Raw genomic sequence first — 26,025 nt, 5'->3', positions numbered from 1 at the left:
TTTTTTCATTTATGCCATCTGAGGAAACCGTCCTTAGCTTTCTTATCCAATCTTATCTATGATTGTGATGGTAAGGTTTTTGAGATCAGCTTAGGCGTGCACATGTGATCTCAAATGACAACTTACAGGGAGGTCGGGCTTGCAGGTGTAGTCACTTCGATGGCCATTCATGCGTTTGTTGAATGGCTGTTCTGTCTCGCCAACGTACTGCATGCCACATCGACACTGAAGAAGATATACCACAGTCTGGGTTTTGCAAGTTACATTGCAAAATATAGTGTACACAGACCAAGTGGAGTGGCAAGTAAATGTTTGAGTATTCAGTATTTGTTGGCAAGTCAGACATCGTCTGTTACCACACGACTTGCACCATCCTGCAGTTGAACCGCTTTTATTAGAGGAGACGTCAGCTCTCACAAATAAGTCTTTCAGACTTGGTGGTCTCCGAAAAGCTAAGACAGGAGGTTTCGGAAAGATCTTGGATAATTTTGGGTGCTTGGATGAAGGATATCTGTTATCTGAAATCCGGATATGGTGTACAAAAATGTTTGCACCTATTGTTTGCAGTATACCATCTTTTCCGCAAGTTTATTATTTTTTTTTTGTATTAAATTTATAATTAAAGATCCATTTATTACACCTGGTGATCTATTTATTTGGCAATCGCCAATGGCAGTCAGCAGGGTTTAAGAACATTTGTTGTTCGACCTGTTAGTCAAATGCGTTTTGTTAAAATATACTTTTTCACTTTTGTGGTCTTTTGGTAAATGTTGTTTGTGCTGTATTTAGACCCCTCTAACAAGAAATTTGTTTTGCATGCATACGTATAAAAATTGCGGTTTTTATCCAACGCAATCATAGGTTTGAACGTTGTTTTCAATTTAGACTGATATAAATATATATAAGTGCCTAAGAATGTAACTTTAACACACTGATGAGTGATATAAAATTAGTTGTTATATTTTATATTATTCACACAATATTTCGCTAAACAAATTAGCTTCATCAGGCGCGTGCAGCCAACCAGGTAAAAGTTAGAGGCTGTAAACTGCCATCTCATATTCAAGATACAACTGACTATTTGAAGAAAATGAATTCCTTAAGTCCTTTACCTAATGACACAATTTTGGTTTCGATGGATGTGTGTTCTTAAGCTTTATACACAAATATTCCAAAAGATGAAGGAATAGCCGCGTGTGAAAAAGTATGGAACAGTAGAAAGGATAAACATCCACTAACTAACTGTCTAGTTCAATTGCTCAAGCTAGTGCTTGAAAATAACAATTTTGTATTCAACGACAGGCAATTTTTACAGATTGACGAAACTAGTATGGGAATAAAAATGGCACCTTCTTTTGCCAACATTCTTATGGGGGATCTTGAAGAACGCATCCTTTTGAGTGTGCCATACAAACCCTTGTCATGGCTCCGTTTTATTGATGATATTGACATGAAATGGAACGATACTGCAGAACATTTACAAGATTTCTTAGATCATTGTTATCAGTTCCATCATTCAATTAAATTTACATCTGAATTTTCAAGCGAGAAAATTGCTTTTCTCGACACCACCACATTTGTAAAAAACGGGGTCATGACAACTGATCTCCACACAAAGAAAACTGATAAACACCAGTTCCTTTCTCCAAAAAGTTGTCACCCGAAACACTGCTCCAGGAGCATACCTTACAGTCAAGCCATCAGACTAAAGCGAATTTGCTCCTCGTAATCCAAACTCAACTACAACTAAAATCAAGAGGAAACAAAACAAAAAACATCACAGACGCTTTTGATAAAGCTCAAGGAAAAGATCGAGATATCCTCATGGAATACAAAGATAAGACGACCCGCGCAGATAGAATTCCGTTTGTTGTGACCTTCCATCCCGATTTGACAAATAGTTCATCTACTATCCGCAAGCACTGGCGTCTTATCAAAAATGACTCTTCCTTAAAAGAAACTTTTCCATCACCTCCTGTTATTGCCTATCGCAGACCCAAAAATCTCAAAGACATACTTGTCACTGCTAAAGTAAAGAAACAAGAGACTTCTAAAATTAGGTGTTACAAACAATGCGGAAGAACCAATTGTAAGTGCTGTAAAGTCGCCAACACTGACGACTCTTTCAGCAGCACAGTAACAAAGCAGCGATACCACATCTATGTTACATCTAATTGCAAAACGGAAAATAGTATTTATATTCTTACTTGTGGAACTTGCAAGCTGCAGGATGTTGGTGAAACAGAAAGTAAATTCAACATCAGACTTAACAATCACCGGTATTTTTATACAAAAGGAAGAAACTGTCCAATTACGAGACACCTCTTAAGAACAGGGCATAATTTTGAAAATATCAACTTTCAAATAATTGAGGTAAACCAAAATTGGGACTCCCAAAGGAGAAAACAGAGAGAAATGTTCTGGATGCATCAGCTAGTTACTCTTGAACCCGATGGACTTAATGAGAGAGATGAAAAGCAGTTATATCTAAAACCAAAGGAATAAATCCTGAACTTCATTCTATTTAACTTAAACAACTATTTGTTTTGATTTCAGAATTCCTATGTACAATAAGCGGCAAAAATATTTTTCTAGACATTTTACATTGAGCTGCAAAAATTTCTTTACAGCCTCTAACTTTTACCTGGTTGGCTGCACGCGCCTGATGAAGCTAATTTGTTTAGCGAAATATTGCGTGAATAATATAAAATATAACAACTAATTTTATAAGACTCATTTGTGTGTTAAAGCTACATTCTTAGGCACTTATATAATTTAATGTAGTAACTGCATCAGTTTATTTACAAACTGATCCACGCCTAGATAGATTGAATGTTGATTGTTGCTATTTTTAGACACTATAAATTTTTGTTCTTCCCTGGCCGGGATTCGAACTCATGCTACTGAGTTAGAATCCCGGCCAGGGAAGAACAAACATTTGCTTCCGCAAATTTACAGATCTAACATTGTTGGACTGTTATTTAGACGAATTATATATACAGAATGTGTTTTCAGCCTTGTATCACCATCACTGGTGATCCGATGGATAAAATCTGTCGTAGAGTTGTCACAGGTTCAGACGTCCTTTTATAATAAATTCTGTGACTACATCCTACATTAATTTGTAAGATCCTCTACGATAGATAATTCAGATGATCTGTAATATTCCATCTTCATACCTTAAATATCATGTACTGTGTTACGACGCTACATGTAGATACAAACTGACGAGGAAAGGTAATGCCCGGCCACCAAAAGCTTGATTTTTGTCTAGCCTAGGTGGTCGAGTGGTCTAGCGCGCCGGCCATAGTGCAAGGCGATTTGATGCCACGATATCTCAGTAGCATGAGTTCGAATCCCGACCAAGGAAGAACAAAAAATTGTTTCCGCAAATTTACAGATCTAACATTGTTGGTCTGTTATTTAGATGAATTATATATACAGAATGTGTTTTCAGCCTTGTATCACCATCACTGGTGATCTGATGGATAAAATCTGTCGTAGAGTTGTCACTGGTTCAGACGTACTTATATATGTATCTATATATGATCTGGGCCAGCGATATCAAGACACGAGATGGAACCCCCGGAACAACCAATACCAAAATTAATAAACTTAACGACGAATGAACTTTCTCCAGATCAAATTTTTTGACTCTTTCAAAATTTAAGAGTCTATCCTAAATTGAGGTAAATTTTATGGCCTTCCAAATACCGTTTCGATTCCTAACATCACTGAAGAGACATTAATTGTCGAAATCCGGATATGGTGTACAAAGTTTTGCACCTCATGTTTGCGGTATACCATCTTTTCCGCAAGTTTAATGAGAATCTGGAAGGCATTTCTTTATAATTATGTACTTTCACTTTCGTTTTAAGTACCTACGTTGTGCTATATTATGACGTTCAGGACTAAACCTGACGACGTCGCCAGCAACCATATCCTTGAAGATCTGTTAAACAGTGAAACCGGTAGGATACTATGGAGAACATTTTTGAACAATTTGTTGTTGTAATAGACAAAATGTGAATATTCATATTGAATATAAATATTTGGTGCATTTTCAGCCTTATTTGTTTTCATATATATATATATATATAGCTGCAGCTCAAATTTGGCAGCACGGAGGTGACCCAACTCATTTAAATTCTCGGTAATTTAAAAAACAGCAAATGTGAAATCGTATTCACTGGAATCTGAACTAACTCCTTAAGTAGGTAAATGTTTTGGTTATTCAAATACATGTCATTTTGGTGTAATAGAACATTATATTTTTATGTTTTGTTGCTAGGATGTTCAGTCTTCATCGGATTCCCAGAAAGTAGCTGGGCAACGAGTTCCGATGTGTGCTCTCTTCCAGTGATAGAAAAGATAAACACCACTGTCATATCTAATGAATCATCGAATTACATGGATTATAAGAAAGCAGAAAAGGCTTGGACAGGAACAGTAATTAAATACACAAAATGGGCTGCGTTTATAGGTATGTTCCGTATCTGATTTAATTAGTAGTGATTATTATAAAAAAAAAATGCTGAACACAAAAATTAGTTTTAAAAACCGGAAAAATTGAACATTTGAGTTCAAATAAAAGAACATTTGGTTTAGTAGTTTCATTGCCTTATCAAATTTTCTCTACAAATGAAGATGTGTAATTAAAATATCAGAAGCACTCCCTCTGTTACTTCCACATCTGATTTTTTTGTTCCCGTACGAGTATGTTTTTTTTTTTGCAATGGCAGTTTGAGATAAAACATAGTAAGAAACCAGTTGAATGACTTTAATGCTTTAATTGACAGGATGTGGCAGAAGTCTTGCACCTATGGATTCTGGGATAAGTGTAAAAACGACTGAAGATTGTTTAAGACATTGTTCTGATGATGCATCTACTACCTACTTTATAATTAAGGTATTTTTTTCAATTGCAAACGCAAGAAGGTAAAAATGTGTATGCGAGTATGAACAGATAAGGATATGTTGTGCTGTACAGTATTTGATTGATTCCTGTTATCCTTTTTATTTATTATTGACCAATCTGGTAAACTTGCAACCACGTCTGGCATTATAAGTGACAGTTCCTTAATACAATTATTTTATCTAGTGAATATTGGAACCATATTTAATCAACTTATATGTCGTTTCATTGCTTAAATTTAAGAAAAATAATTTTCAAATCATGGATAGCTAGTAAAGAAGTACATTTGAAATGAAAATTAATCACTGTTTAAAATATGAGAAAAAATATGCAGATTACTTTTGGATAAATCGTAAATCTGTAGTCAATTTGACATTATAACTTCTTTCGTTTTTGTGAAAAATTATTTTCTTTAACACTTTAAAAGTGTTATCTGTTATCCATTGATCTATGGCTTTCTTTCACAAAGAATCGTAATGCTTTTGAGCTTTTAAATTTAGACATTGAGAGAAGTTTTGTCTTCTCCATAGTATATATTAATATTAATCTGTACTTTTCAGAGCTCTAGATGCTACTGCCTTACTTATAAACCTGAAATTAACATAGGTGACATAAATGACTGCAGAACAAAATGTAGCAATGCCAGCTACATTCCTTGTAGTTCCGGTCGGTCAGCTCTGGTGTTTACATTTGTTGAAGGTAAACATTAATATTATTGTTGATATTTTTGTCTTACTTTTTTTAATTTTTATCAATTTTACTTGACACTGAAAATCCACAACATAATTGAAAAGAAATTAATATTTGTTCTTTAATAGCAATACTTTTTTTATTTGCAGATTTAAACATAGAGTCAACAAAAGCGTATGTAGAAAAAGAGTGTCTAACAACAACCAAAGACAAAAGCAAGTATTTGATCCGTGACTGCAATGCAACATATTTATTTGGATGTAAAAATACGTCATGTAAGTTTTTTTTAATATTTACCCGTGGTAATATAGGTCTGACGTATTCAAATATTTAATAAGTATAGGCTTTCAAATTTTTGTGAATGTTTCTGATGAAAGTCAATCCAAAAAATCGTTCGGACGCAGCGATTCTACTGCTTGTGATATTATCGCACTTCGGTACTGACATGATTTTTTACTTTTCTTCCCAGTTTATATATGTCGAAATTATTAGGAAACTAAGGTTCCAACTCCCTTAAGCAAGGTTGAATTTAATTGAATTTGGCAATATTTTGTATGCCCCTTTTGCCATATAGCTCCTCGTGTAAGCAGGTATGAAAGCAGCTTTGGTCATCAAATATTTGGTTTTGAGAGATCCTGATGAAGGTTTTTCCAAAAAAGAACTTCATACGCGACGAATTTATATTGTGTGTTTTTTTTCCATTTACAAAACATAGCAAGCAAGATACTATCATAAGTAAAATAACATGTAAAAGTAACAATTCCCTAATAGATGTGTCGTCATTTCATTTGTGTGCATGAATAAGCGCAACATTTACAATGGTCTTCAATCAAAATGAGTAAAATATCTGTAAAATCAGTGTACTGTAAGCAATAGACTTTTGAAGGCATGATACTTTCCTGTTTCCGTCTTAAAAACTATTAATTTTAATTACATCATCATATCATCATTTGCACGGGGTTGATAATGAATATATAAAAACGAGTTTATTTGTCTTAAGTTGGCTGATTATTAATTCATTGAATGTGCGTCTGATACTTTTATAATAGTTATTGCAGCTGAGTTGATACCCAAGTCATGGTATGAATATCAAGAGTTTTGTTTGAAACATGGATGTTCCGTACTGTATAAAAGAAATACAATAGGAAACGAGGCTAAAGCAGGCAAATCTTATTGGACTCCGATTTTTAGGTCACATACCGTGGTTAATAGTAACTTTGTTATATATCTTTTGTCTTGATTTGCATATTATCGTCAGATACATTATTTGCGATTTTTTTTTGTCTGTTCGTTATATCACATGTTTACGGATTCACTCTGGGCAGTTAAGTGAAATTGGTAATATTACTTAAAGCACTTGGTGAGATTGATCCCCTCGTGCTGGTATATAAAACTTATTCCTTTAAATCTGATTTGATTGAACTATTCAAAACAATCATGGGTTTTTTTCTGTCAAGTATTTTTCAATGTTTGGTGGTGTTGCCATTAATTTCCATACAACAAAAAATGCTTTACTCAGATTAATCTATTGTGGTATTTTAAATGTTGATTGTAGTTGAGGTAATGCCAATGTTATTCAGAATGTGTATCAGAAACATATCTTTACTTTATATTTCATTATTTTTTAAACATAAACTTTATTTGTGATAAATAAAAAGAAACCTAACAAATTTAGATTAGATTGTTCAGTATAAGACAGGAATGCTAATAATTATTATATATTACAAGTTTTAAAAAAAAAGTAAAAGTAAAAAAACATCTCGGCTACTCTTACAGGTGGAAACCCAGTTGAAATTAAACAAAAGAAATGGAACTCTTTGTTAGAGAAGGTAAAAAAGGCCAAGTTGGTAAATTTGAACTATTTACACCTGTTTCGATGGGCTTTAAAAGTTTAATGAATGTGCTTTCTTTAGGATTTTATGCGTCTTATGTATGTGTTTTACTTAAATAATGTCATGGAGCTTCAAGATATTTGTAAACTTTTGAATTATAGGCAAATTTTCACAAAACAGTCGATTGTGGTCTGCGCAATAACATGTGGATCTTTTTTCTGCATATGCATAAATTCCGCCGAAAATTCCAAAGAAAGATAATAGATTGAACTTTTCAAAGCATTAATTTGCATCTCTGCCCCCCCCCCCCCCACCCATCCCCCCCCCCCCCCGCCGACAGTTTTTCTTGGTGGAAAACCCCCAAAATGGGCAATAATTTCAGCGAAAGGAGAAAGTCGAGTATACTTTTTTATGTTCAGGCGTGTTTGAGTTGGCTATTCTGTCTTGAAAACGTATTAAAGAAAATATTTGACACATCATCTCGCTTCAGATTATATTATTTTTATTTATTTAGGCTCTAGGTTGATATACTAACATTAAAAAATTCCAGTACTAAAAAATGGAATATACGGGTCAAGTGAAATACCTTTCTAATGAGTCATAACAACAGAGTAGGTATGTTCGAATAACAAATATTTACTTAAAGTACTTGACGACAGACTTTTCAAGTGGATCTTCAAAATGTATAACTTTCAAAAAACTTCATTTTTTGTGTTTGTTATCTAGGGTAATTAGTCTTCAACCTCTGTTTATTTTTAGTCTGCCCTTCCAAGAAATATTCAATTAGAATTTTTTTTTAATATTTTGAACTTTCGAAAATTCCCCCTGACAACCGATCAGAAAATAGTTTTAAGTTTGCCTAAAATGCATAAAAGTACATTAAATGAAGCTTAATAGCTAGAATAAACATTTGTCTATTAAAATACAACAGGCATATAAGGATTGTAATGATACTATGTAGATGAATTTATCTGTTTTCAAGAGCTAAATTGACAGCGCATCATCACTATAATGGCTTTCATTTTTACGATTATAAAAATTAGGTGGCGTAATGGGGGAATAATTTACATCTAGAAATTGACAATGAAGGTCGGTTGAAAACAAAACTTTACGACAAAAGAGATGATTTCAGCTTCCCAATTGTGAACTTTCCATTTCTATGTAGCAACATTCCAGCAGCGCCTGCATACGGAGTATATATCTCCCAATTGATACGATGTTCCCGGGCTTGTGTTTCCTATCATGATTTCCTTGATAGAGGATTGCTGCTCACAAGGAAGCTATTAAGCCAAGAGTTCCAAATGGTGAAGTTGAAATCATCCCTTCGTAAATTTTACGGACGCCATCACGAGTTGGTTGACCGTTATGGAATAACCGTTTCACAGATGATATCGGATATGTTCCTTATGTCGTAACTACAATACCCTTCCCTTTTCACGAATGTGACTTACCGAATTAGACTATTTAGCGGATTTGTAATAACATAAGCAACACGACGGGTGCCACATATGGAGCAGGATCTGCTTACCCTTCCGGAGCACCTGAGATCACCCCCAGTTTTTGGTGGGGTTCGTGTTGCTTAGTCTTTAGTTTTCTATGTTGTGTCATCTGTACTATTATTTGTCTGTTTGTCTTTTTATTTTTGGCCATGGCGTTGTCAGTTTGTTTTCGATCAATGAGTTTGACTGTCCCTCTGGTATCTTTCGTCCCTCTTTGACAAAGTAGAATCCTGACTGCATAAACTATATTCAGATCCTGCGCAACTGCTGGCTCACGTCCTCTCATGACAAGGGTACATTAGGTTATTATAATTACATCTTATATTACAGGAAAACTTACAGGAAAAGAATTTTGTCTTGCCGTGTCAAACGCGGAATCGAAATATTTTATTGTGGAAAATTGTACATCTCAGTTTCCATTCCTATGTTCAGGAGATCGTAAGTGTTTAGTTCTACTTTTTATATTTTGTGTCGTTGTTTGAAATTGTAAGCCAACATTTTCTGAGACATATAGCGTTATATTGTTTTGTTTATATTGTTCATTTGTAAAGACTGCAGATCTGATTTATTACCTGTTCTTTCGAATTCTTAAAAAATGATAAAAATAAAAGTATTCTTTTCTCGTGAAATCATCAATTTACAATTTAAATACAACCATGAAATGATATCATGAATAAAGGATTTCAAGAATCGATCCATCAAGTCAAAGGAAATGGCACACATTTAAGCTATTTAACCTAAGAATTGATAAATTGTGTTGTATTTAGAATAATGTAGCAAACGAGCAGTTGATATGCTTTTGCTTTACCAAAAAAATTATATAAAGAATGTCTTCTCTAAAACCACTCGGAAAATAAATTCTAATTATGTATATGTACATTCCTGTGATTACTTGTCCTGTGACTTAAACCCTAATTCATTCGAGTTAATAAAGAAGGACCGTTGAGCAATTCACAGTCGTGCAAGCATATTGTATTTACGTACATATAATAATCTATATCATATGTGTAGTGGTTTAAATAACTTAATACCATTGTAATGTCATTCTTTTTTTATCACACCATATTACATTTGAAATTGGAGAGACATTGGGAGATGAACAAAAACTATAATTCAATAAAGTTTATATTCTCACTTTAAATATTTATTCCTGCTAGAAAAAAAATATAATATTTTGATGCACACAACACCCGTTTCTTAACTAATCTTCATTAATTCAATGAGGATATAAACAAATGAAAACAACAAAAACGTTCGAAGACACAAAACCAAAAAGGGCTTTAAAACAAAAAACTCGTCTAACATCAAATTTACAGGAGTGAATATCAAGCTCAGCTTGCTTTTTGAATTTGCCTTGGAGTTCGGTATTTTGTTATACGTTTTTAAGCACAATTACAAATGAACTGAAATCTACCGGACAAAATGTATCAGTTGATTGCAAATACTTTGTTGATACAAGTTGCAAACGTATTGACTATTTATCATGACGTAGCATATTATGTCAAAAATATCACGAACAAGTAACATGAATAGTTAGCAATAATAAAAGGTGTATTTCAGTAATACTTTTGAAGCCAGAAATACTTTGTCAAATAATTATGAAGACACGTTATACCTCGATGGGTAATAATTTGATGAATAGAAGCTTTTTAACTGTTTAAAAACTAAGAATTATATTCCTCAAGCATTGGGATACGCTCATTTCAACTACAAAACGTAAGAAATGAACTCGTCATCAATTGGAAATAAAGATATGGGGAGAATTTTCATGAAATAGTTATTAAAGAAAATGATTCTAATGGCGGTTTTTATTTTTCGCTCAAATGACCTAAAGGGCCAAGTGAGTTTTTCTCATCACTTGGCGTCCGTCGTCGTCGTCATCGTCCGTCGTCTGTTTACTTTGAAAAAAATCTTCTTCTCTGAAACTACTTGACCAGTTGAAACCGCACTTGACCACAATCATTCTTGGGGTATCTCTTTTTGTCAGATGATGATCCCACTTTCCAACCAACATGATCGCCAAGCCAAGGCTGAAAATAGAAAATAGCGATAGAATGTAAATATTGTCTATTATTTTGAAATAACAACTCAAAAATAAAGGAAATCTGACGGAGGGAAAATAAGACAGAATGTCAAGATTTACTCCAGTTGTCAAATTTGTCAGGAAACTCCTTAAAGGACGTTTTGTCCACAAATATCAATTTTTACTATTTCGTTTAACTTTTGCAAATTATCACGAAAAGTATAATTAACAGATAGATAGATACTTTAAAAAATATTTGTTTGTTTTTGCTTGTATCTAGAAAACTATAAAAGATAAAGAGAAAGTTTAAAAAGCAACAATGATTAGCAGTCCAGGATCTATAAATAAGTCAACATAGCGGAAATTGTCAGCTGACTCCATAAAGGAGTTGTTGTCTTTTAATGATGATTGTTACCTATTTTTCATTTTGCCCAAAGATAAAAGAAAAAAACTAAACACAGCAAAAATGATCCGCAAAATAAGAACTGCAAATAAGTCACGTAAAACGACGAATAGATGAACAAGCCAACAATACACTTCATATAACACTAAGACTGAGCCACACGAACCCCATCAAACAGGAGATGATCTCAGTTGGCCCTGAAGGGTTTACAGTTCCTGCTCTTTATGTGACATCTGTCGTATTGTTCATGCAAGTACCAATCCAGTGATGTGTCTTTCAGTCATGTTACAATCTAGGAAAAGAGGACGAAATTGAGGTGACGACAAAGGAACATATCCGTGGTCATATGTGACACAGATAATCTATAACAGTCAACCGAAACGTGATGCGTTTAGAAGGGATGACTTCAACCTTACCACTTATAGCACTTGGTTCAGTAGCTTCCTTTTAAGCAGCAATACTCTATCGTGAAAATCATGAAAGGAAATGCAAGCTCTCGAATATTGTATCAACAGGGAGATATATACTCCATATGCATATGTATGTTTACATCAATATAATCATATTAAGGCGCTACTGGAATATCGCTGCATAGAAATGGAAAGTTCACAATAGAGAATCTAGTATCATCTCTTTTGTCGTAAAGTTTTGTTATAGCCGATCATGAGTGTCAATTTCTAGATGTATGTCAAGATATTAGGTAGACTTAACTGTATCTGTGGTATCTGTGTTTGAGCTTTTGATTTTGCCATTTGATAAGGGACTTCATGAAGTCAGTTTCGGAAAATGTTGTTTGAAAACAATTATATGTATACCATTTACATTTACCAATATCGTACAAATTGAAGCAAACAAATATAGCACAAACGTCGCATTTGGTACTGTCATAAACGGGGGAAAAAGAGTACTTTTTCATATCTTATTTCAATGTATTTCCTGTGTGTTTATGTATAAAAATCTACGGTATAATGTGAGTATAGCATTACTTATATATTTTAGAAAAAGGAAATACAATCAATGACTCGACATCAAGCAAAAGATTTCTTCCTTACATTTTAGTTCCTACATCTAGTAAGTTGTTTCTTGTGTATCAAATATAATTCCCTAAGAATTATGAAGGAAAAATCATCCATTCATTCTTTGAATACAAAATATAACAAAATATCAAAGAAAAGAGACCACACTCACATATCAAACGTTGTAAAAATTGTGAATATCACTACATTTTCACATTTACTTTCAATTTAATTTTGCAGTTTATAAAAAAAAGACTGGTGTATTGGTTCCAACAGTTAACTTTACCAACCACCATTAACTAATTTGTTTATTAAAAATGAGAATCACAAACAATAAAGGAAAACAAACCATTGACTTGAAAAATAAAAAAGGCATAATCATTCCAGCAATTTTATATTTGAAGAAAAACGGTGTTCAGTATAAATATATCCATGTACATTTTTATTTAATTCAATGCTTAACTTTACATAGCTGTCAAATATGGGATTTGGAAACAAGTATGAAAAAACTTTTATAAACCCGTCTCCTGAAGAAAAAAAAATGATATAACAAACAATGACGTGCCAACAATATATACACTTTGAGGTAACTTAAAATTAATTTCAATAAATACCCCCCTTTTCCCCCAAATAAATACAATCAACGTAACAGTTAACTTTCATTTTCCTGCCTGTCACAGGAACCACCACACATGTCCGATTATAGTCGAATAAGGGCTGTCCACTCGATTTGATATTAAAGTAAATAAAAATAAAATATATACAAAGTCAACTTTCAAAACGTTTTGTTTCATTTATATTTTAGAAATTTTATAAAATGTTTGCTTATTATCACCATCAGACTTGCAACTGATACAAGAGACTGTCCTGATAGTATTCCTCTGAGTTTCATTATATTTTGGACATTGTTCCTATACGTATTTGCTCACAGAATGTTTATATAGACTCACAGTTAGGTTTTATTGCTTGTGAGAGAGCTGTTACATATTCCATTTTATTAATGTTCTATTTCTTTTACTGTATTTTATCCCAGCCCCTTCTATGGTTTTACTAAGAATTTTTATATCATTATGTATTTGTCTTGTATTAAGTCCCGGGACCGTTATCGTCCTTTGATTTTCGTTGTCTTCAAATACAGTCCCTAGTGAGGACAGTGTATAACTTGCGTACATTCTTTTCTTACACCTTCCAAATTTATGTATCTATATTGTATACATAAAATAGTATGTGTGGAGGTTACATGTATAAACAATTTGGAGTAATTTTTACATGTAGGTAAAGTAGTGATCTGGTCCAGTTTGAAATGGTCAATAATTAGTATGTCTAGATCTAAAGCTGTCAAACTGTATTATACACCCCTTTACATAAAATTGTAATTGCTTTAAGTGGCAGCCTAAAGACTTTTCTATAGTTTTGATATAATTTGTCCCAATAGTAGTACACTACACTGTAAAACTCTTTTTTGGATAGAGCAGGTGTGATTTTATAAATTTTCTTTTTCTGTCTTTAATAAAAGTACTACGATATAACTGTTTTTTCGGACCAGTGTTTGTTATAAGTCTGTTTTATTTTACAAACGTAATTCTGTAAGGTTGTTCAATATAGTTTTTATAAGAATTCTTCGACTGCTTTATAAATTGTTTATATATTCCGTTATAATTGTAATCCTTTTTCAATGTTATGACTTTCGGCCTCATTTAATTTTCTCATTACCCTTAATTAATCATGATTTTACGAAATGGCAAGAAAATAAAATACACCACTCCTTCAAGAATTTGCACGTGTTCAAAAAACCGCATTTCAAATATAAAAAAAACCGCCGTCAATCGAAATTCCCCTTCTTTATTTAGCACTTTTTACAATTGTGTCAAAGGTGGCAATGCCGCTGCAGCCAGATTGTTAAATAAAAATGCACGTGGATATCCACAAATATTCCAGTGCAATGCCAGAAAATGATTAACCTACTCTAGATTATCTTCTTATAATACTGTTAGGTCAACAGTGAACGGGAGAGATTTTTCACTTTCCTTTTCCTGTGACATTACATGAAAAACTCAAAGCCTCTTTTATCTGGTACTTGAACAAAGCCAAAGTGTGGTATACATTATGTAGGAAAAACAGGACTGGAATTTTTTAAACGAACACAGCAACATCTATACCGCTTCCGAAAACTTTAGAAATTCAAAAGTATAATTAACCACAATTTAGGTAAACACAATCACAATATTAAATCTATAAGTTTCGAACCACTCGAAACGATCCAGAAACAACAAGGGCAATCGTATGAAAAATTTCATGATTCCCGTAAAATTATCGAAATGTCTTTGATTAAACGACTGCAGACAGCATATCCCCTGGGTCTAAATGACAATATAATGGCACACGGGCGCATATCTAAAATTTCTTCGGTTGATATCACGAATATTGTTGATAAAAGACAACGTTATAATAGGTCTCATGACAAACGTATCAATCGAAATCGACGAATTAAACATCGTATAAAAAATATACTTGATGATCGCATATCTATATTTAAAAACAATGGTAGGCATCAATTATTATGTTATTGGATCAAATAACAATTAAAATTTCATGATATTTTCAAGGAGTGTGACAATATCTCGTTCTTCAGCCCACTCTATGAATATTTGCGTATAATTACAGCTTTTTGCCACCATAGGCTGTCCCCGCGTAAAGATAAACTTGAAGATCATTAATGGCATTTTCTCCCAATTAAATATATTAATAGAGATATTGATTTCATCAATTTATCGAGTATATTTAATGTCCCTGCCATTCAAAACTTTATACCTCCCTATTTTGATAACACAGAACCACCTATTATTTCGTATACATACAAAAACCCAGCAGAAGTTAAATTCTTAATTATACGCCAGTAACATCAGACGTCAGTGTAGAAAATAATACTCCTCTAACTTGAGACTGTGCATCGTCGAATTTTAGATATGATCCATATTGCCATGTTATTACGGGGAACATCAATATCGTTCAAGACCGAGAGGTTAAAAACTTTTTGAAAAAAGTACCAAAATATCGTCCTCCATCTAAAATAGGTTGAAAACAGTGTCGTCAGGTCACAAAAGACGCTCTTTCATCGTATTGAAAATATTGTTGTAAACTGGAAAGATCTGATAAAAAATCTCTAGATTCTTATTCAAATAAATATATGAATGTTGTGGATATTCAAATATCACATTTTGAAAATAATTTAGAATAAATAAAAGCGTACAAAGTACGCCAATTTCTAGAATAAGAAACAAACTTCAACTACTCGCAAAGCGTTTTGTATTTGTACCGGCCGACAAAGCAGCCAACAATGTGGTGGTGGTATGCCGTAAATACTACACGGACATTATTAAGAATGAAATTTTAAATTCTTCTACGATCAAGTCCGTGCGCTCCACTTTCCTAGACTACAAAAAAAAACAATAAAATGTCGTTTCATCTCGTTTTCTAGTGAGTGTTCTTATATTTCATTGCTTTTAACTAGCTCCTTAACTGCTATCAAAGAACTTAACTTTTGTATTAAAACATATGAGAATAGTGAAATTAAATTTTTTTGGAGAGTAAAAAATCTTTGGATGTTTTAGATAAATTACGTGCTTTTGATGGTCCTTTTGATTCTGTTGACAATTTTGACTATTCAACTCTTTACACTACACTTTCACACAATCTTATCAACAAAAGTTTTCTTATTTAATTAAATGGTCGTTTGGTAAATCTGAATGCAAATATATTTTCTGCAACTCATTTAAAGCCTTCTTCACTGATGAGAAAGGTAAATATGCTAGATATACTTACTGGAGGTGTTATGATATGATTGAAGCTGTTAATTTTCACCCTGATAATTTGTATGTAGGTTTCGGCAATAAAGTTTATCGACAGGTTGTAGGTATTCCTATGGGCACCAGATGCGCCCCTTTAATAGCAGACTTGTTCTTGTACTGTTATGAATCACAGTTTATAACCAAACTCAGTAAAGTCCCATCTAACTTGCATTTAATTTAAAAATTCAACAACACTTACCGTTATCTTGATGATATTTTTTCGCTATATAATCAATAATTTTCTAAATATACTATCGAAATTTACCTTAAGGAACTTACTTTAGATAAATCAAATTTAAACGCTAATAACTGTCCTTTCCCAGATTTAGATCTTTCAGTTTTACACGGGAAACTCTACACTAAAATTTACGACAAAAGGGACAATTTTTTTTCCCTATTGTTAATTTTCCTTTTTTGGACGGTGATGTACCTTTGGCACCATCTTACGGTATTTATATAGTACAACTCATTCGCTATGACCGTGTTTGTTGTGACGTTTTCGATTTCAATTGGCGTAATCTATGTATTACTGGTAAGTTATTAAGTCATGGATTTCGTTACCACAAATTACTTAAAACCTTTGCTAAATTCTTCCATAGATATAAAGATTTGGTTTTGAAGTTTGGTTGTATCTGTAGAAAACTTATTTCAAACGGGATAGCACATCCTCATTTTTACGGAGATGTTGTTTTCCGAGCCCGGAAATTTAAAAACGATCCCGGTAAACTTATCGATCCTTTAAATAAACTTATTCGAAAAGGCTACCAATTCAACACTGTCATTAGATCCTTGAATATTTTTTTTTTTTTTTTTTTTAATTAATATTGATTTTGTTATCAGTTAATTAAAATCAAACTAAATATTATTGTTGTATACATATGCACATTTATTGCTCTACAATCTGTCGATTCCTGTATCTTGGCATTGCACAAGGTCGTGTTTTTCTTTGACTGTTGATGACGTCTTTATACTAAATCCATTGGATGTTGGATGTATACTGATTGATATTTTAGTTTTAGATGCATGCAATGCTTTTTTTATTAGTTGTTATTGGCTTTGAACTGGCTGTCAGTAACTGCGAGTACTCTCATATATGTACTTAGTGTCTTTTTGTTGTGGTGATGTATAAGTACAATGCCACGTCCGCTTTATGTTTTTGTTAAGTGTATTTCTGCTTTGTATCCATCTTATGAGTTAAGCCCTTTTCAATTTTTTTTTATCTCGTTCTTATATTGTACTGTTACACCACTGTCCCAGGTTAGGGGGAGGGTTGGCGTCTTCAAACTAGTTTAACCCCGCCACGTTCTATATGTGCCTGTCCCAAGTTAGCAGCCTGTAATTCAGTGGTTGATGTTTATTGCTGTTTCTCATATTTGTTTATTGCTGTTTTCATATTTGTTTATTGCTGTTTCTTAGATTTGTGTATTACTGTTTCTCATTTTTGTTTATCGTTTATTGTTTCATAACGTTTGTTCTAGTGTTGTGCCGTTGCACCACTGTCCCAGGTTAAGGGAGGGTTGGCCCCAACATACTAGTTTAACCCTGTAAATTCTGTATGTGCCTGTCTCAAGTCAAGAGCATTTAATTCAGTGGTTGTCGTTTGTTGCTGTATATCATATTTGTTTTTCGTTCATTATTGTGTACATAAATCAGGCCGTTAGTTTTCTCGTTTGAATTGTTTTACATTAATCATTTCGGGGTCTTTTATAGCGGTGTGGGTTTTACTCATTGCTAAGGCCGTACGGTGACCTAAAGTTGTAAATTTCTGTGTCATTTGGTCTCTTGTGGAGCGTTGTCTCATTGGCAAGCATACCACATTTCTTTGTGCTTTTATGTTCCTTTTGGTTGTACGACTCTTGACGTCACTCGATATGTATGCATCCAGCTATCGGGTTTTTGACGGTGGACGTTCCTGGTGTAGATGTGCGATTCGGACACAAGAGGTATTTATAGTGTTGTATTTATTTTGTTTAGCCTTTTCTTTATCTTTTGCTTAATCGAGAAAGTTTATACTACATACTGTATGTACTATAAACTACTAAACTTTTTTGTTGGTGTCTTTGTTAAATTTATTTTTATGTTTGTTTGGATTTTTTTTGGTCAGTTGTGTTGTATATGTTACACAATTTTTGATGCTGGATCCCACTTATCGTTACATTAACCTATTATATACGTTTGGGTTGCTCACACTATTTTGTCAATATAACGGAAATATTACCTAGATTCATACAAGTGGAAGGTTTAGCTAGCTGTAAAACCGGGTGAAACCCACCACTTTCTTCGGAAAATGTATGTACCAAGTCAGGAATATGACAGTTCTTTTCCTTTGGTTAGTAAAATCTAACGTTTGATTTTGTCAGTTTCTATGAACTTCCTTCTTTTTGAATTTACCTTAGAGTGTTTTTTATAGCAAATTAAAATGTGATTGATACCTCATCATGTGTCCTTAAACTTGAATAAACATATTTATCAAACAAGAAATTATTTACCTGTAATTCTTAAAAAATCAAATGTTGGAGAAACGTTAACACACCGTTAACACTCTCATGTATGTGTGTTCTCACTGCATCTATTTCATAAATAAAAAGTTCGTTTAAGATTATGAATACTGTTACAATATCAGTGGTGTTTACTTGCTTACAGTAATTCATTGTTTTATATTAATGATGATACACTTTTTTTTCGTTGTTGATCTATATCGGTTTAGAGCATCATGTTTGTCAATTGGAAAATTGACTATCTGAAAAGCAGAAATATGAAGTCCTACTGCATCTTAGAATATATTAAAAATCGAAGTATTTTGTCATTACAACTAGAAACAATTCCTAAGAATAAGAAAATGTGTTTCCATTTTGAAGTTATTTCATTTATGACATTTATAGCTGTTATGAAGTAAAATGTGTCTTTTATTGTAGTTGTAGTAGTAGTCATTCTGTTTGTAATTATCCTGATATTTATTATAGTTTTAATCAGTATTAAAGCATTCAAAAAGTAAGTATGTTAAGTTTATCTATGAAAAATTATGCCACTTGGATTAAATATTTGAGAAATCTTACGAACGTTCAATCTTTTTCCTATATCATATGTAGTCCAGTATACAATGTGGTGTGTCATTTAAACGATAGTTTTTTCACGTTTAGGTATCACAACCTTCTAGTGAGTGTAGTTAGATTTTTCTTTTTCATTTCATCTTTTCTTATTTCAAGGTGTAACTCTTTTGGCTAAATAAAAATACCATATCTTTTTTCACTTAACTCATCAGTTATTTGAGGAAATTAATCCATATAAAGGCAGCAATGGCTTACTACAAACATACATTTACAGAATTCGCATTTATCAAGAAAAGTTAAAGAAAGTTAATGAAAGGCTACCTCGTACAGAATTTTCAAATTACACCGGAATCGAAGATACTGACGAAGAGGTACATGATTCAGCATATAAAGAACTGTCAGATAACGTGTCACAAATGAGAACAAATTTGTGACGAAAGGAAAATGGATACATCAGAAGACACTGTTGATTACCAAGATTATCTAGTACCTGAACAGCACTACCATACTATTCCGGGCGTGGAAGTACATTACGCAGCGGCAGAAGTAGCAGAAAGAAATTCAAACAAAGAAAATGTCGATAGCGATGACTATTTAGAACCTGCTATATAATCTTGTTGGTGTGATCCATGGATGATAATATGCATTTAATAATATATCATTATTAAAAAAAAATATACAGAATCCATTATTATTTAATTTTGAACACAAAATAAACAGGTCAAGTAAGCTAGCATTAAATGTACTGATGCTAACATAGATTATTTTAAAAAGATAAAACCTTGATTTCATACTTTTTTTGGGGATACAATTCGGGCTTTTTTTAAAGGAACCCGAGGATAAAACATGCTACACGGAAAAACAAGTAATCAGTATGCTGGATTTACTAAGTGCCAAAATATTTATTGAATTTTGTGGTAAGATTTTCCAACGGGTTGTCGGCATTCCTATGACACTAGCTGTGGGTCTTTTCGTGCCGATCTTTTCTTATTTTCATATGAGTCGGATTTCCTGCAGACACTTGTAAAAACAAGACGATCAAGAAGCTAGATCAGGTACATTGATGATGTTCTTCGTCCAAACTTTTATGACTGGGTCCCATTAATATATCCGCATGAACTAGAGATTTAAACAAACCACATGTAAAGCTTCCCTTTTAGACTCGTACCTTGAATCTGACTGGGGCGGTCTTCTTAGTACCAGCTGAATCTATGACAAACGAGACGATTTCAATTTTGAAATTATAAATTTTCTTCACCTTAGCAGCAATATTCCAACTTATAGTTCGTATGCAGAATACATTTCTCAACTTGCAGCTGCTACTCAGATTTTGTAGAACATTTCACATCTTTTTATGTCGGGGCCTTCTATTGGTGACTATACGGTATGGATTATTCCCATTGTTGAAGTCCGAATCGTGACCTTAGATTGCTAATATCTTCATCATTTAAACCTTGGTGGATAATTATCTCATCTCCTTATTTTTTGACAATACCTAAGCTAAGCAACAAATCATCAAAAGGCCAACAAATGTTTTGTTAGACGGGTTATAATCTTATGCTAGCAAAACGAGGCGAAAGATACCAAAGAGACATTAGAGAGAAACTAACAGCGCCATGGCAAAAACAAAAGTCGATGAAAAGTCAGACAAGTTTACAAAACATTACAGAGAAAACTATTAAACTAGCAACACGATTCCTATCAGAATATTAGGGTGGTCTCATGTGCTTCGGAAGGGTAAGCAGATCTTACTTTAACCGTCATATTTAAATGTTCTTCTATAAAAAAAAAAGTTTATAAGATATATTAACTAATTAGGGATTATGCAATAGCGGATTGGTAATGGAAACTTATCTAATCCTCAGGCATCACCAAAATTGAAATTTTAAAATTGATACACTTTTCTATCACCAAGGATGGACAAAATCAAAATAAGATGATGTGATGTGGTATAATTGTCAATGAGACAAATCTCCAGAAGAGACCAAGTGACGTAGAAACTGACAACCATAGGTCACCGTACGGCCTTCGACAATGATCAATAACCATACGCATAAAAGGCCCCGAAATGACAAATGTAGAACAATTCAAACGAAAAAACTAACAGCCTGATTGATGTACAAAACAATAGACAAAATGAAATATGATATACAGCAAAAAACAACTATCACTGAATTACAGGCTCCTGACTTGGAACAGGCACATACAGAATCTGGCGGAGTTAAACATGTTTGCTGGAGTCAAACCCTTCCCCTAACATTAGACAGTGGCGAAGCAGTGCAACATAAGAACAAACTATAGAAAGTAGAAAACCATAAAAACAACTAACAAAAGCGCAGACATAAAGTACGTATCTGAGAATGCTCGCAATTATTGAAAGCTAGTTCTAAGCCAATAACAACTTATTAACTATAGGCTCTAAAGAGCCTGGGTCGCTCACCTAAGCCTATATGCATCTTCATCAATGGACACTCTCCAACATTGTGGACTAGAATAGAATGCATGACAAAAATATCTTTTTATGTTGATCTTGTATTGCTAATAATTTTTCTGTTTACAGTTTCTCTCTATCTTCTTTTGCCCATTACACAAAAAAGGGTAAAATCACTCTTCTAAAGAGTCCACTAACGATTTCGGCAAAATTTGACGTATTTGTATATCTTGTTTTGCTGTTTTTGTTTTGTTTTTTTGGCGATTTAAAGTGTCTATCTATTTATAATAGTTATCAAGATAATAGACAGACCACTAAACAAGTATAGAGGGAGGGTTGAGATCTCACAAAACATGTTTAACCCCGCCGAATTTTTGCCCCTGTCCCAAGTCAGGAGCCTCTGGCCTTTGTTAGTCTTGTATGATTTTTAATTTTAGTTCATTTATATGTTTTGGAGTTTAGTATGACGTCCATTATCACTGAACTAGTACACATTTTGTTTAGTGGCCAGCTGAAGCACGCCTCCGGGTGCTGGATTGTCTCAATGTGTTAAAGACGCATTGGTGGGCTTCGGCTGTTTTCTGCTCTTTGGTCGGGTTGTTGTCTCTTTGACACATTCCCCATTTCCATTCTAAATTTTATTGATCAAAATCGTCATTAAAGAGCAATTAATACAATAAGGAGTGAACTGAATAATTTGGACAGTAGACTTATTTGTAGATTTTACCTTGTTGATCATTTTTGCTTTCTTAAGTTCCTATCTATCTCTTATAGGTTTTCAGATATGAGGCAAAACTCAAAAACATGGTAAAAATCGTCATTGAAGGGTAACAGCTCCAATAAAAGGTCATCTGACGATTCAACAATGTTAACTTATTCGTAGATCTAGTCTTGCTGATAATTTTTGCTTATTTAAGTTTCTGTCTATCTATTTTTTTCAGATATAAGGCAAAAAGGTAAAACATTTGTAAAAATCGTCAATAAAGGGCAATATCTTCAAAATGTAGTCATCTGACGATATCAATTATTTTAACTTATTTGTAGATGTTGTCTTGCTGATCATTTTTGCTGTTAAAGTTTCTCTCTATCTATTGTCATTTTCAAGATAAAATGCAAAAAAGAATAAAAAACAAGAATGTGTCCATAGCACACGAATGCCCCACTCGCTCTATCATTTTCTTTGTTCTGTGGACCGTGAAATTGGGGTCAAAACTCTAATTTGGCATTAGAATAAGAAAGATCATATAATACGGATAATGTGTACTAAGTCTCAAGTTGATTGGACATCAACTTCATCAAAAATTACCTTGACCAAAAACTTTATCCTGAAGCGGGACTGACGAACAAACGGACGGACGGACAAACGGACGAACGAACGGACGCACAGACCAAAAAACATAATGCCCCTAGTTGGGGCATAAAAATTGATAAACATTCGTCATGAAATGGAAATAACTCCTATAAGAAGTCGTCCGCCAGATTTGTGGTAAACGGACAATATAGATCTCATGATTTGGAACATTTCTGCTTGGGCAGATTTTCTCTATTTAAAGCAGTTTTCAAGATAATAGACAAAACTTGCATTTTACCCCTATAATCTGTTTTTAGTGGTTAGAAAATACATAAAATAACATCATTACAAACTTAATCCCAATTGTATATTCTATTTTTACAAATTTACCTGTGACGTCACTTTTCGTGTGACGCACAGTTCATAATTCTATTGTGGTGTAAATGAGAGGTGTCCGTTTTTATTCTATGGTTTACATGTTGTCATGTACTATTATATTATTTATTTATGTATGTATCTGTCCTGAGTGTTCTTGCGTTTAGTTGTAATGTATTCCTGTCACGAAATGTTGTCATTTTAGCGAAATTTTTAACATTGCAATATAAGCTGGCGGTTTGGCTAGCCATAAAACCAGGTTCAACCCAAAATTTTTTCTTAAAATGTCCATGATGTCCTTTACCAAGTCAGGAATATGGCAGTTGTTATCAAATAGTCTATTTCTATATATGTTGGCTTTTGTTTTTGAAGCAGTTCAGTATTTTTGCTGTTCCGTTGTTTTCCTATTATAGTTGATGTGTTTCCCTCGGTTTTGGTTTGTGACCCGGATTGTTTCAGTTAAATAGATTTATGACTATTGAACAGCGGTATACTACTGTTGCTTTTATTTAGCCATTACGGCAACGTTGGTTGGCAGGCGGGTTTATCGGACACACTGTTTAAACAAGATACCCTAATAATGATTGTGGCCAAGTTTGGTTAAATTTGGGCTGGTAGTTTCAGAGGAGAGGATTTTTGTAAATGTTAACGACGACGGACGACGGACGCCAAGTGATGAGAAAGGCTCAATTGTCCCTTTGTATCTAAGACTAAATATCAATCAGTACACATAAAAAACAATGAATTTAGTGTAAAGACGTCATTAACAGTAAAAGAAAAACATGTGCAATTCCAATATATAGGTATCGACAGATTGTGGTACCGTGAATATGCATATGTGTATAACAATAATATTAAGTATGGTTTTAACTTACAGATAACAAAATCAATATTTATACCAATGAAAACAATATTCAAAGATCTAATTACAGTGTTGAATAAGTTTATTTAAAGGATTGATAAGTTTACCTGGATCGTATCTTAATTTCCGGCTCGGTAAACAACATTCCTGTAAAAATTTGGGTGTGCTTTACCGTTTGAAATACGTTTTCTACAGGTACAGCCCATCTTGCGAACCAAATCTTTGTATCTATGGAATAATTAAGTACAAGGTTTTAAGTAATTTGTGGTAACGAAATTCCTGACTTTATAATTTGCTAGTAATACATAGATTAAGCTCATTGAAATAAAAAAAACGTCATTACAGACACGTTCATAGCTAACGAGTTGTGAAATATAAACACTGTAAGGCGGTGCCAAAGGAACATCACCGTCCAAAAAAAGGAAAATTAACAATAAGAAAACAAAAATCGTCGCTTTTGTCGTAAATTTTTGTCTAGAGTTTCTCTTGTAAAACTGAAATATCTCAATCTAGAAAAGAACGTTCTTGCTGTCAATATTTGATTTATCTAAATCCTTTGTGTAAATTTAGGCAGTATATTTAGAGAATTCTTGATTATTTAACGAAAAAATATCATCACGATAACGGTAAGTGTTGTTGAATTTATCAATTAAACATGTTAACATTGATTATGTTTTATTTACAAAATACATATGCTCGACGCAATGTGTTTTTGGCAAAATTGAGAATATTAAAAATACTTTTTGACAATTGTTAAAATACTATAATTCGAAGCAACAGTAGTTCATCGATGCTCTATCTCATAAACTTATTTAGAAGATAGAAATAAAAAATGAAAGAATCGCATGAACTCCAAAAAGACACAAAACAAGAACGAGACCTGGTGTGTCGACATATGCAAACTCAGCACACATGGCACAATCGGGATGGCACACAAACGGTAAATTTGCAGATCAGACGACTATTTTGATATTTAAAGATCTAATGAACGCCATAAATTGTAAACATGCCCGAGCGTAACGTATTCTAAAATTGATATGTGTAAATGGCGTACGATGGGGCAAAGGTTATGTTACTGTTGAGAAACGGGAAGTTGTTTATTGGAAAGTATTCATGTTTGTCCAACTTTGTCATTATAGAGGAAAAGATGAAGATTTGAAGCAGACCGTATTCTAGCTTTAGAAGTATATCATTATTCTTAAGTTCATTGGGATAATTGAAAAAACACGAACTCATTGAAATATGGGTTATTGAGTTATAAGACATTATCAATATACCAGAAAGTGAAATTGAAGAACTATGCAAGATGCTAATCTCTTTTTGTACTTGCGACGGCTATGTATGAATATGCGCCTAAGCATCATCTTAATCTTTTGATCAACCTTTCGGACGGAGTCTAGTCTCAGTTCATCTCCATATTACTCAAACTGAAAGTATTATTTTTATCATGTAAGCAATGACGAACTATTCAGGAAGCAGATTTTCCCACTAGAGACAGTCCACTACAAGCAAAAGCCATCAAGTGGTAGTAAATAAAGGTTGATACGGTAACTTTTACGCATTTTGAACAGCATGTGTTTCTGAGCTAAATGACACCAGGTACGAATAGTCTCAAACGTTTGAAAGAAAAATCAAAATGCATTTAATATTTTAACTAAAAAGGCTTAACTAAAAAAAATGATCTAGTTACAGGAAACCATTGACACTACGAATTGTTAAAAAGGTTTTAATTTTAATGTAACCACCCAACTTGTCACTCAAAATTTGAGTTCTAGTGATAAACATTTGCT

At 33.2% G+C, this 26,025-nt stretch overlaps 1 protein-coding gene across 8 annotated transcripts in view; it reads left to right on the top strand.

Annotated features, from left to right (window-relative positions):
- LOC127709319 (uncharacterized) overlaps nt 1-26,025 on the top strand; it is a 143,684-nt gene that overhangs the window by 5,467 nt on the left and 112,192 nt on the right. For 3 of the 8 annotated variants that reach the window (XM_052214789.1, XM_052214788.1, XM_052214781.1), the window contains exon 2: nt 4,292-4,483. In XM_052214789.1, the coding sequence (XP_052070749.1) occupies nt 4,292-4,483 (192 nt within the window). Of the gene's footprint in view, nt 1-4,291; nt 4,484-4,799; nt 4,910-5,475; nt 5,615-5,754; nt 5,881-26,025 lie in introns of those variants that run through there. The other 5 variants (XM_052214785.1, XM_052214784.1, XR_007985592.1 and 2 more) reach the window with 5 other exon arrangements.

Source organism: Mytilus californianus, unplaced genomic scaffold (assembly GCF_021869535.1).
Source record: "Mytilus californianus isolate M0D057914Y unplaced genomic scaffold, xbMytCali1.0.p SCAF_7, whole genome shotgun sequence".
Taxonomy (NCBI): domain Eukaryota; kingdom Metazoa; phylum Mollusca; class Bivalvia; order Mytilida; family Mytilidae; genus Mytilus; species Mytilus californianus.
Note: the sequence above shows the minus strand (reverse complement) of the source record. Positions and strands in the feature narration are given on the sequence as shown.